The 12859-nt window shown below is 60.4% G+C and overlaps 1 protein-coding gene across 2 annotated transcripts; it reads right to left on the reverse strand.

Moving 5' to 3' along the window:
* Window positions 1–1490: 1490 nt before the first annotated feature.
* On the reverse strand, window positions 1491–5950 carry LOC116962578 (transmembrane ascorbate-dependent reductase CYB561). Of its 2 annotated transcripts, XM_042787382.1 has the most exons (8): window positions 5863–5950; window positions 4593–4823; window positions 4040–4061; window positions 3712–3919; window positions 3381–3479; window positions 3205–3308; window positions 2962–3119; window positions 1491–2307 (listed from the first exon to the last, which is right to left on the reverse strand). In XM_042787382.1, the coding sequence occupies exons 4-8, from the start codon at window positions 3911–3913 to the stop codon at window positions 2109–2111; spliced, it is 762 nt and encodes a 253-aa protein (XP_042643316.1). In that variant the 5' UTR covers window positions 3914–3919; window positions 4040–4061; window positions 4593–4823; window positions 5863–5950; the 3' UTR covers window positions 1491–2108. The 2 variants fall into 2 exon arrangements, with proteins under 2 accessions (XP_042643316.1, XP_042643315.1); XM_042787381.1 differs by lacking the exons at window positions 4040–4061; window positions 5863–5950 and having other exon boundaries at window positions 4593–4681.
* Window positions 5951–12859: the final 6909 nt, after the last annotated feature.

Genomic DNA, 12859 nt, shown 5'->3' on the forward strand with positions numbered 1-12859 from the left:
GCTGGGTGGGTGGGAAAGCCTCAACGCCCAGGGAATTGGGTCACTTCGCCGTGGGTCTTGCCTCGCTGTGCACTGATAAGCCAGACACTGAGAGCAGCACTGTGTGCTACGTAAAGTCCATTTTGTTGCTACACCGATAACCCAGAGACTCGTGTGGACTCTGCCAGTACTGCCGGTGTCATCCCTGTCCAGCCTTTTCTTTCCCATAGTGTTGCAGTCAGCGTTTCGTCTCCCTTCTGTCTTCACATCCGAGAGGATCTGAGTTTGGTGCAAACACGTACAGTACACACACCTTGTGCTTTGTACAGTTCCCTGGTTGCCATCCTCCGAGACACTTGCTGGGAAGATCTTTAAGACACTTAAATTTTCCTTTAGCTTTTCTATAATTCTGATGTAAAGGACTTTCTCTGTACAGTATATTATTCAATGCATGTTCTGTTCTCTCTACTGATATATTGAACACCACACAGTTGTGATATTGTGCAGTGGGAAGAGCAACCCCTGCCGACAGCGGAGGCCTTCGCCTCTCATGTATAAGGAAAGAAGAAAACATATTTTTCCTTTGCTGTATTTGCTTGAGCAGAGTTTTCTTGTCTGTACATGTGAGCTGTGAGATAGATGTGAAAAGTTCAAAAGAATGCATTCCCCCCCCCAATGTATACAGATTGTAATCTGTACAATGAAAACTGTATGTATGAAAAAATGTACTTATTTATAAATGGTTAACACTTGGAAACGGCGTCTGGCCTGGTGTTTTTCCCACGCTGCTGTGAGTGAAGGAGCGTGCCGCGGCTTCTCGGTGTGGAAATAACCTGGGGCTGTCAGGGCGGCACAAGAGTTGGATCTGGCTGTCACTGTGCGGGGCTGGGGACAGGGAGCTGGCACCGCCGGGAGCGGGAGGGAGGGAGGGAGCTGCATCAGAGTTTTCCTGATTTGCAAAGCACAGCTCGGCGCTGTGGATGCTCCCGAGAACTCGAGTGTCTCCTGGCTTCATCCCTGCAGCCACCAGCATCCCTGCCTGAAGCCGCCGGGCCGGGCTGGATGCACCACGCTGGGAGGCCGCGGCGCAGGTTGCGGTGAGCAAAATCCCCCCCAGTTTGGGCTTGTGCCTTTGCCGGGGGCTGCGTTTGCTTTGCAGTGCTGGGATCCGGGAGCTTCGCCCTCAGCACAGGAGACGATGCTCGGGGATGGTCCCCGCGGCTCAGGGACGCACCTCCTCGTGACGGTGGGTCTGCCCCGCGTCCGTGGGCACATCCAGTGGGCAGCCGGACCCTGGAGTTGTCCCCGTGGGGTCCCTCACGCAGCCACCGCTGAGCTCTGCAGCGCCGGGTGCACGGCACGGGGCCCGGCCAGGACAATCCCATCCCAAATACCCACCCTGCCCTCCCAAACCCCTCGGGCAGCTCCTCTCCGGGCTGCCCAAGGCACGTGGGAGCTCAGAGGTGCCCCGAAACAACGAGCTGGGGAGCAGAGACGGGAGGAGGACACCGTTAGCTGCAAACATTTATTAGGTCGGGAGCATCCACTGAGCAGACAACACATCGCGCGAGAGGGGGAAACATTTTGGATGTGAAGACACTGAACCTGCACAGACCCCGGGTCGCTCCGAGCCCCCCCCAGGAGCCCTTTGGGGGGGAGCAGCCCCCACATGCAGCCACGCTGGAGGGTGATGGGCTGCCAGCGAGTGGGAGATCTCGGTGATGGCGAACATCCCCTCTGCCCAGCGGCACAGAAAATGGGCCTGGGGCTTCGGCCGCTCGCAGCGGGGAAATCTGGGCTCCCACCCCCCGGTCCCCAGAGCAGGGCAGAGCCCGGGGACCCCCATCCTTCATGCCCCAGTACCACTGCCAGCCCCTGCCTCTGCCTGCGGCGCTGTGGTCCCCACGGGGCTGGGGCAGGCTCGGGGGGGTCGCCGGGGGCTGCGCAGGGCAGAGCTGAGGAAGATTAAGGCCAAGCGAGGCTGAACCCAACAGGCAGCGTGTCCTTCCCCAGCTGTCCTCGTCATCCTGAGCCAGGCAGAGCCCCAAGACACTGGAGACGGGGAACACAGGAATATCCCACAGACGCCAGGAGGAGCCCGTGCTGGGGACTGGGGAGCCGGGGGGATGTCACTGGTTGCTGCTGCCAGGGCTCTCGCCCTCCGTCAGGGTCTTGAAGTCCATGGAGAGGGCCAGCTCCTCGGCCAGCGGCGGGCGCTTCCAGTCATCCCGCGTCAACACGTAGCCCACCACCAGCCCAAAGGCCACCAGCAGCACTCCCAGGGTGTTGGCCAGGACACCCTCGGGCACAAAGTGGCTGTAGGAGTCCCTGCGGGAGCGGAGGGGGATGCTCAAGCCTCAGGGTGCAGGTGGCATATCCCTACCCTAGCTGGGACCCCCCTCCTCATCCTCATCCTCCAGGCACACACTGTGGGAAAGGTCCTTTTCCTGCAAATCAGAGCCAGAGGGGAGTGCCTGCGTGCTGCTCACTTTGGGGAAGGACACTCTTGGTGACAGCAGAGAAAGCTGGAGGCACAGTCCTATAGTGGGGCTATAGGCAGCCCTGCACCTGCTCCCCCAGCCAGAGGGAGGTGGCTCCCTGGGTGCCCCATAGCCATGTCCCCACGGTGCTGGGGCTGGGGGGGAACCCCAATATGCAGCTGCGTGCCTCCAGAGCAGAGGCCTCGGGGACATGAGCATCCCGGGGGTTTCTGAAAATCCCTGGCTGCAGAGAGGTGGCGGTGGATGTTTCATCCCCATCCCCAAAGAAAGCGGTCGCAGGATCCAGCCCTTGTTAAACATCATCTGGGAAGTGACTCAGCAGCAGCAGAACGAAAAGCCTCGGGGGGAGATTTGATAGCCACAGAGCCATGGCCTGAGCAGGGGCCAGACTCTGCCCCACAGGGCTGGAGCAGCCCTTTGCTGGGGGTCAGGAGGATCTGAGGGGCTACCACCCCCCCACCCCCCCAGCTCGGTCACCCACCTGATGTTGAAGAGGAGCATCTCGGTGATGCCCAGCAAGCAGGCGGCGATGGAGAGGGCAAAGAGGGCGATGCCGATGAAGACGTGCTGGGGTTTGTACCGGCCGCGCAGCGAGAAGGAGGCACCAGGGAACAGGAAGAAACCGCAACCCAGGAGCCACTGTGGGGACACGGGGATGTTATGGGGTGCTGCGGGGTCCCTTCCCCTCCCCGGGGGGGGGGCCCAGGGGGTCCCCAGCCCTCACCTGCAGGAGGTAGAGCACGAAGGCGGCCATCCCGCACCAGCTGTGCAGGCTGTACATGTCGGGGATGCCCTTGGTCCGGTGGGACTCAAAAACGGCGACGATGCCTGCGGAGAGGAGCCCGTGACCGCGGGGGGGCCGGATCCGGCCCCATCGCCCGGCCCGGCGCCGGCACTCACCGACCAGGGCGATGACCAGCGCCAGGCCGTGGAGCAGAGCGTGCAGCGCCTTGGTGGAGCGCTTGGCTTCGTGCCTGAAGACCCGGTAGACCAGCAGAGCTGCCGGAGAGAGGGCAGATGAGCATCCATGGGGGTCCCCCACCTCCCCGGCACCCCGCATCTCCCAGGGGTGCTACACACAGGTGGGGGGGGGGGGGGTGGGGTGGTTCTGGAGCATCTTCCCAGTCTCATTTGTCACCATTTTGTCCCCTTCACTCCCCGCCCAGCTGCAGCTCCAGGGCCTTTGAAGGCTGCAGCCGGCACAGGGCACTTGTCCCGCAGTCCTGCTCACCGTCACCTTGGAGGAAAACCATGCCCAGCACCATGCAGAGGGGGTGGACATTGAACTGGAGGGGGCTGTGCCAGGCCACGCCGCCCCGGTAGCGGCCCAGCCAGGCGCCCGTGGTGGCCAACAGCGTCAGGCCCAGCAGTTGCGACACGACCACGTACGCCGAGAGCCCGGCGGGGCTGGCGGGCAGCGGAGCCCCGTCCATGCCGGCCTGCGGGGACAGAGGTTGGGGGGGCGGCGAAGCCACGGCTGGCCCCGCACGGCAGCGGGGGGCCCGGCCAGCCCCGCTGCGGGGTGGGGGGAACCTCGGGTGCTGCCGCTCCGCCCTCACCTGCCACGGAGCCCGACGCTTCCTGGTGCCGCCGGGGCCGCTGCGTCACCCGCACCCGGAGGTGGCTCCCGGCCACCTCGGCACGCCCGGCCCTGCCATCCTGCCCCTGCCACCCCGCTCCTGCCCTCCTGCTCGCATCCTGCCCGCCCCGGCCCTCCAGCCACACCAGCCCCCCCCCGTCCTTGTCCCTCCATCCCCATCCCACCCACTCCACTCCATCCCCATCCCACCCACGCCACTCCATCCCCATCCCACCCACGCCACTCCATCCCCATCCCACCCACTCCACTCCATCCCATGTCCCACCCTCCCCAGCTCACCCCACAACCCACCCACCCACCCCCCCCCGCCAAGCCCTGCTAGAGGAAGGCAGCGTAAGGATGAGCAAGGCTGCTCGGGAGCCTCCCCGTGACAAAAGTGATGGCCCTTGGGGACACGGGGCTGAGCAAACCCCTGTGCTGGGGGCGGGGGGATGGGGGGGGGAAGGACTCATGGTTACCCAACCACGCCGCAGCCACACCAGAGAGCTGCCCCACGGCACCCCGCGACCCACCTGCACCCGCGTCCTGCTTCGTGCTGGGTTATCCCCCGATGCTCCCCACTGGCCCGGGGATCAGAGCCGCCTCCACCGGCGCAGTCACCTCTCCTGCTTCTCCACCAGCCGGGGCCAGCAAGTCCCAACCCCAGGGGCCAACGTCCCACCTCTGCCCCAGCCCCACCGCGGCTGCCTCTGGGGAGGAGCACCCGGCCGGCTGCGGCAGACAGACCCACGGTGCTGCCAGGACTGGGGGGAGCATGGCGGGGAGGGGAGGGGGGGAAATGCATTAAGACCACGCACACACTTTATTCCCAGCCACCTTTATTGGATCAGCCGGATAAGTGAGTTAAGGGAATTGGTTTATCCCATTAGGTTGCACTGCAAAGGCCGCCTGCCCGCGCCCGGCATCACCGCCCCGGGGCCATGGGGGGCTCTGCGGGATGGAGGGGGGCAGCAAGAGGCACGGTCGCCTCCCTGCATCACAACAGCCTCCCCCAAACCCTCACCGCTGCCGTGGGGCTCCTGGCTCCAATGTGGAGGGGGCCAAATGGGTGCCCCACGCATCCTGCCCCACGCATCCTCCCGCCAGATGCAAACACCTGGTCCTCGCACGGGGGGGGGGGGGGTCAACCCAGTCCCCAACCACGCTGATGGAGGGACAGGGAGTGACACACACACACCCCCCCCCGACCCCAACCCCAGGAACTGGCAGCGGGACCCGGGGAGGTGCCCGTTGGAAAGGGGCTCTCCGAGTTGCCCTAAAACCAGCCCGTCCGCTGCGCCCGGCACCGCCGAGCGCTGGGAGAGCCGCAGGCAGCCAGGCCCCTTCGCAAATCTGTCCCGTGGTGGGGACCCGCCTGTCCCCCCACCCCACCCCCCAACAGCATCTCTGCACCCCCCAAACACAGCCCCAGTCCCCCACTCCCAGGGCAAAGCCAGCGCTCCCCACTTTTTTTTTGGGGGGGGGGGGGTGGGGTGGCGGGGGGGTGGATGTTGCAGTTAAACCCTCCCCAAATATTGTAGGGAGGGGGGGATGGTGTGTGCACCTTGCATACCCCAGCAGCCCCTCACCATGGCCTCTGGCTGGGACACCCCCACACCCCCACCCCCCCCCAGAATCCCTGGGGCGAGCCTCTGGGGGGGGGTTGTCTCTGCTCTCGATGGGGGGCTATAGGCTCATGCAGGGGAGGGGGCTCGCTCCAGCTCAGAGCTGGGGAGGGGGGGCCCTAATTGATTGAGGGGGGGGGGACACCCACACAGCCCCCCTGTGCCCCCCCAGCCCTACCTGTGGCTGCCGGGTGGTGCTGCCTGCGCCAGGCCCAGCGGTGACAGTGTCTGAGAGAGGGACAGGGCCCCCGCGTTGTCAAGGCAACGGAGCGATGGCAGAGCAAGGGGGGGGGGGGGGGGGCTGCACCCCTCCCCAGCATCGCTGCAGGGCGAGGGTATCATCGAAGACTGGGGAGGGGGGGAAGGAGATGCAAAATTGAGGAAGGGGGATCTCTGTGAAAGGGGGGGGGGGGGGGTGGTGGTGCGTGGAGGAGTGTCTGTGGATTGTGACGCCCATCCCCGAAGGGGTGAGTCGCTGGCAGCATGGGTGACCCCCCCCCCAGACCTGGCAGGCCCTGCCCGCACCCTCCTGAGCCCATGCACCCTCTTGATCCCTCGCACCCTGTGACACCCCAGCCCCAAACCAGGACAGGAACCCCACAACCTGGCTGGCTCAGCACCCGGGGGCCCTGTCCCGCATATGGGGGGCGGGGGGGGGGGGGGCACAGCGGCTCTGCCACCCTTTCATTTGTGTGTTTGGGCAGCGCTAACGAGGGCCTTGGGTGGCTCTGGCTTAATCGAGTCCCCGTTAATCCCTTGCACCCCCAGCAGCAGCATTGGGGTGCTGTGCCAGGAGCCAGCACCCCTCCAGGGTGGGCTTGGGAGATTACAGCGGGGTGACACGTCCCCAGGGACCCTGCACCTCTGCCTGCCCACCGCCCACCAAACACACCCCCCACCACCACCCCGGGAGCCCCTTCAGCATCTCTGGCCTCATCCTGCACCCACACCCCCCCCCCCCGCCATGGGGTGACCCTGAGGGAAAAAAAGCCCGGAGAAACGATATAAGGGGAGATGGGGCGGGGGGCTCATCCTGGCCCGGCTGCGGTCACGGTCCCCTCTCCCCCCCCCCCCGCCGTGGCTGTGTGTCCGTGTGTCCGTGTCCGTGTGTCCCACGGTGCCACTAGGTGTCACCAGGAGCCCGCGGTGAGCAGCGCCCTGAGGAGGGACCGACCTGGCGCATCCTCAGCCCTGATCACCCGTGGGATCCAGAGCGAGCAGGTACGGACCGGGTGGGCTCGGCACCATCCTCGAGTCTGGAGCCCCAAAGGGACCTGGTGAACCCCACTCCGGCCCAGATCACCCGTGGGAGCCAGCACAGCTCCACGCCCGGAGGGGCTGGTGGGACCCGGAGCACCCTCAGTCCCGGCCCACCCGTGGGAGCCGCAGCACCCTGGGACCTGGAATGGCTGGTGGGACCCGGCGCTCCCCTGGTGCGGAAGATCAGGTGTAACCGCCTCTGCCTGGGCGCAGGGTTGTTCCCCCCAGCCCTTCCCCTTGGGCTGCGCTCACCCACTCAGACCCTCCTGAGCACCCCAAAGACCCTACTGAGGTTTCCACCCTCAACATCCCCACCACCTTCTTCCAACCCCCCCACTCGCTGGGGACTTGCGCCATGGGGCACAAACCCCGGGAGCCAGACAAACCCACCCCCCCCCACCCCAGCGTGACGCAGCAGAGAGGAAATCCCGAGCAGCCTTGGGGCTCGTGGGAGACCTGTCGCCCCAAAAGCAAAGTCCAGGTCCCGCTGCAGCCCGGGGCAGAGTCCCAGGGCCACCACCCTGAGCTGTCACCCGTGGGGAACAACCCCACCGCAGCGGGAGGCCGTGTACGGCGCTGCCGTAGGAGCCGCTGCCGCCTCCCAGCCTGCGGCCGGGCTTTGCGGCTGTGCCGGTTGTTGGGAAATGGTTTACCAGAGTTAATCAGCCAAACCATAAAAGCCACCATAAACTGCAAACCTTGAGCCGTTGGGCTGTGTCCTAGCAGGAAAGGGCCGGCCGGGTGCCTGGGCAGAGCGGAGGGAGGATTTCCCCTACCGTGGTTCAGCTGAGACCCCCTGGAAAAGCCTCAAAGGGGTTGAGAACTGGGGGTTCTTCCTTTAGGATACTTGGCAAGACAAAACGCTTCGCCCTCTGCTGAGAACAACACTGTTGTAATGAAACAGCTTTAGAAATGTTTATAACTGCATCCAGCCCAACTAGCTTGACTTGCAGCCGCCGGAAAGACGTAGCAGCCCTCAACCCTACATCATTTAATGGATATGATTGCTTGTCCCATCCACACAACAGGGACAAACCCAAGGGTGACACATGGCAGAATTTGCGAAGGGGTCCCTGTACCCGCTGCCACACGCAAAGGGACTTGGTGGCAGCTGATCCAGCAACAAACGAGCCCCTTCAACGCCGGCCAGCACCCTCCTCTTACCAGGGAACAGCGAGCCATTTGTAACCAGCTCTTTCATTAAAGACATTGCCGGGGGCGTAATGGCTTTATTAAATCTGCCTGAGCTTTCCCTGAGCTGGCAATAATGAAATCCTCCCTGCACTGCCGGGATGGTGACGTGCCAGTCGGGTAGCAGAGCCAGGGCTGGCTGTCCTGGCATGGACCCGCGGGGCTCAGGGATGTTTGGGGCTGCTCAGGGGTGCTTGGGGATGCTCAGGGATGCTCCAGGTTTGTCCTGGGCTGCCAAGCACCCACGGATTGATAGGAGCATCACCAACTGATAATTCGTAGTAAAACCAGCAGGTCCTGTCCTTCCCTGGCTGCTCATCCTCACCCTGGCACGGCTGGCTTCCCCCCCTCCGCCAGTGATTATCAAATTACCATTTTGCTGACTTAACCTCTTTTGGTTTGTTTTGGGGTTTTTTTGTGTGTTTTTTTGTTGTTGGTTTTTTTTTTTTTCCTTCCTAAATCAGGTTTTTATCGCTTAAGAAATGCTAATTTGCAAGATGCCTCCTGGGAGGATTGCAGTTCAAGAGCCCAGCTGCATCACAGGAGCTGAGCTGATGCCTGAAACAACCCCACCCGCTGTGGTTCTCCATGAAACCCCAAACCTGGAGAAAAATTAACAGTTTTTTCACTAAATATAAGAGGAAAAAAAAAAATAGAAGTCATGTTGGAAGGCTCTATGGCTGCCAAGGGAGTGGCTGCGGGGTAGCTCAGGATTAAGCACAAATTGTCCCGTGGGGTCACATCACGGGGGTTGGTCCTCAGTTCCCCGGGGTCCTGTGAAGGCTGAAAAATGGATGGGTCCCAGTTAGGATAAAGCTCCCCTGGGAACCTGGCACCTTCCTGGGCCAGGGAACGGAGCAGCCCAGCTGGAAGAGACCCTAGATCTCCTCCTGGCAGTAATTAAGCCACCCTGTCCTCCTCCTCTCCAAGAACACAACTTTGCTGAGCCGGGCGGGCGATATGATCAGTGCAGCCAGTGCAAACACTTAATCTCTTTCAGAAGAGGCTGAAGGCACGTTTATGGCATTTTTTTTAATAGCAGCTTGGATAAACAGCCACGATAACCTGCACCAGGCTCGCAGCCGATGATTAATGCTCCCAGAGCAGTCACGCTCACTCGCCTTGGGGATGGGATCGTTTTCAGTTATTAAAGAAGGGAAAAAAAAAAAAAAAAAAAAAAAAAAAAAAGAATGAAATAATGGACTTTGCCATGTTTTATTGGGCTGATGGGTGTGGAGGGAACACATTGGCCTTTCTGCTCACCCTGTATCAGTGCCCAGCTCTGGCCAGCTGGTGAAGATGGAGGGATGGAAGGATGAAGGATGAGGAATGAAGGATGAGAGATGAAGGAGGAATGATGAAGGAGGAAGGAGGAAAGATGAAGGATGAAGGACAACAGATGAGGGATGAAGAAGGAGGAACGATTTCTGATGTTCCTAGCCATGTGCCTGGCACCGGGCACATCTCTTGCACTGATGCCAGGGGCTCCCCAGGGGCTCCCCAGAGGCTGACTTTTGGGGTCTTGCATTTATTTACAACCCTTCCAAGATGTGAACTTCATTTAGGGGCCCTGAGCCAATGGCTGCCTTCAGCACATTGCGTTTTCAGGCCCTTGCAATGTCATGGCTCATCCTCAGGCTGCTGCTCCCAGTCCAGAGGATGGAGCCTGAGGAGATCCTATGGTGGAAACCACCCCTCCATCCCCTTCCCACCCGCCACCAGCTGCCAGCCCGGCTCACGTGTGTCATCCACGCTCACACCAGGACCAGCCTCCCTGGGGCCACAAACCTTGTCCTAGGGCAGGCACGAGCTGGGAGGCTTTTCTGCGGGGCAGGCTGGAAATCATGCTGATAAGGAGAGTTTCTGCTGCGTTCAGCCCCCGGCAGGAGCTGAGTGAGCACTTGTGTTGATAAAGCAGCAATCACTGCTGCGGGGCCACGGGTGAGCTCCCCCTGGCCCAGTGCACCCTGTCCCCATGCAGAGGGGACATGACAGGCTTTAAATACATCTTTTATCCAGGGAAAATCTGGAAACAGCCCTGCGGCGTTGCCAAAAACCCTCAGCAGAGATATTTTGCAGGGAGCGAGGACTCCTGCATCCCTCTTGTCATCCCAGTCCCCAAGGCCAGGTGATGTTGAATGGCCCCAGCACTGGCCCCAGCACTTACTCTAACCAGTCATAATTATTTTAACAATCACAGGCCTGAAATAAATGGAAAAAAAAAAAAAAATTTCTTGGGGTGTTTCTTTTTTTTTTTTTTTTGTAAGGATCAGAAAAAAATCTGTTTGTTTAGATGAAAAATTTGGACTGGAGATGCGGTTTTTCCTCTCTCCCTCACGGCAACATGACCACATCTGGGAAAGCAGCTTAACGAATTATATGCTATGATAATTGATTGAATTCATCAGTAAATAAAGCAGGAGCCTTTAAACTCGGGGTCTGGAGAGGGAGGAAAAAAATTCTCCACACAGTGATTTGTACCAACCGGTGCAAGAGCTATCATGCCCACGAAACCACAGCCATCAGGGAAAGTAACACACAAGGCTGCATACCTGATAAAAAAAAAAATGCTATTTCTGAGGTTTAAATCAGTAGGGAATACTTTCTCTCCCCTCCAGAAGCCCCTTGGTTGCTCAGAGAGATGGGTAAGACAGGAGTTTTGAAGCACCCTTGAATGCTTTGGGAGATGGGATGAGGAAGCCAAAAATATGTTTTATGATAAAAGAAGAGGAAAATGGGCTTGAGCATCCCTAGCCAGAGACCGTAGGGCTGGGATACCCAGAAAAATCCCCAAATCTTCCTGAGGCCATCCCCAAATACATCCTCTTTCTCACAACCACCCCTGCTCGCCCTCTCCCATCACACCGCTATCACGGCCATTACGTCACATCTCCCCTAAGAAATATTTGCTGCCTAATTCCTTATTTCTTTATTTTGGGGACTCTGGAGACGGGTGCTCTGCCAGCAGCGGACAGGGAGATTTATAGGTCTGGGAAACCAAGGATCTTATCCAAAATGCTGAGAGCGAGTCGTGCTCCCTCGCTAGTGAGTCACCGCCGTGGCTGCAGCCCTGGACGTGCTGACGTGACGGTCCGGCCACCGCACCCACGTCCACGGGGAGGGGGAGGACAACATCTCCGTGCGGCTGGTGATGGCAACACAAGCTGATGGGAAGCATCCTCCTGGGCCAGGGCAGCCTCTGGGGACACCACACCTCGCCCAGCATCCCCCAAGCCCGTGTCCCCGCCAGCAGTTTAGCATCCGTCTCCGTGGCAACGGGTTTTTCACATCCTTCGATACCTCCTGTCCCTCTGGTCTGTGGCGCTGGCAGTCCTGGGTACCCTGCCCGCTGGGAGCAGGTTGGGCATCCATCACCCACCCTAGCACCCCTGAGAGGGGTGGAAAGCGGGGACCGGTCCCCCTGCTCTGCAGGGTGTCCCATGGGTGTCTCTGAGCCCATCCTTGGTGGGTGTGGAGACACAGCGTGGATTCAGGGCAGCACAGAGGCACCAACGGGCATCTTCAAGCTCGCAACCATCTCGCCTGCCTTCCTGAGCCAACAGCCATTTCACCTGCAAACACTCTCCTGCATGCAGGATATTTTTTGGCCTGATCCCAGCTGGAGCTTTATAGGACGGGCTGCCACAAAGTTGCGGTCATCCTTGGAGATGCAGCCACTGAGAGGACCTCTCGCCCAACACCAAGTCCCACAGCAGCCCCTCTTGCACCAGCCCTGGAAGATGTTTGTGTGCAAAATGATGGCGAGCCGCCCTTCCCTTGCGGAGGTCGCCCATCGGAAACGCCAACCTTGGAGACGGCCTCCCTCGCTGGGATTTCCCAATACCAGCGCTGCGCTGAGATTGCAGAGCCCATTTCGGCCGCGGCCCGCTCATCTGAGACCCCCGCCGGTGCCGGAGGCTGTGCCGCAACGCCCCGGAGCCGGGAAAGCCCCTCCCCGGCGCAGCTGGGAACAGAGGCTGGCGGGGCTCAGGAAATCTCCATTCATCAGCATTTGGTCACCAGCCAAATCGGAGCCAAACCAACCATTTGGTTTTTTTTTTTTCCAACTTCCCAGTAAAGCGGAGTTTTCAGAGACCTGTGGCCGGTGGGGAGAGGGATCGGCAAGGGGGTCTGCAGGCAGATGCTGGCTTTGCCTGCCGGATCCGTGACGTCCAGGCTCGCAGGAGGTGCCGGTGCTGTTGCACATCCATACAGGCTTGGGGGTCGGGGGGATGAAGGTTGTTTGGGTGCCCACGTCAGCCGGTGTAGGTGGTGGTTGGCGGGGCAGGGGGGGAAGCTGTGATTTTTAGAGGGAGGTTTAATAGACATCAGAGAGTTGCAGGCTCCTAAATTTTTATTTTTATTTTTTTTTTTTTGGAAATGGGTCTGAACACCTTGTAGGGTACTCAGTCATGTCAAGAGGACTTGTCCCTTGTCAAGGGGCCATGCTGTTCCCATGGGGGGCTGATGCCAAGGGGCTGTGATGGTTTCCAGCTGCTCTGCAGCACCCAGCCAAGGGGTAACAAACCAAGAGGTTTCCCTCTGTCCCCCCCGAAAACCTCTCCCCTCCATGGCAGGTGTCCACTCTGTCCCTGTGGGGTGGTGGCCCCAATGAGGGGTGGTGGGCTCAGCCAACCTGGGGCTTAATCTCAGGCTGGGCACAGTTCCCAGGACTGGGGCCAGGCCCTGAGGGAAAGGGATATAGTTAATTAAATAGAAAAAAA

This window comes from Tyto alba, unplaced genomic scaffold (genome assembly GCF_018691265.1).
Source record: "Tyto alba isolate M040663 unplaced genomic scaffold, T.alba_DEE_v4.0 Super-Scaffold_12, whole genome shotgun sequence".
NCBI classification, from domain to species: Eukaryota; Metazoa; Chordata; class Aves; order Strigiformes; family Tytonidae; genus Tyto; species Tyto alba.

Coding starts and splice junctions, on each gene's coding strand:
- LOC116962578 (XM_042787382.1), bottom strand. CDS start 3,913: ATGGACGGGGCTCCGCTGCCCGCCAGCCCCGCCGGGCTCTCGGCGTAC. Junction 3,120..3,204: donor TCGTGCTCTACCTCCTGCAG/GTGAGGGCTGGG, acceptor GTGTCCCCACAG/TGGCTCCTGGGTTGCGGTTT. Junction 2,308..2,961: donor ATGCTCCTCTTCAACATCAG/GTGGGTGACCGA, acceptor CCGCTCCCGCAG/GGACTCCTACAGCCACTTTG.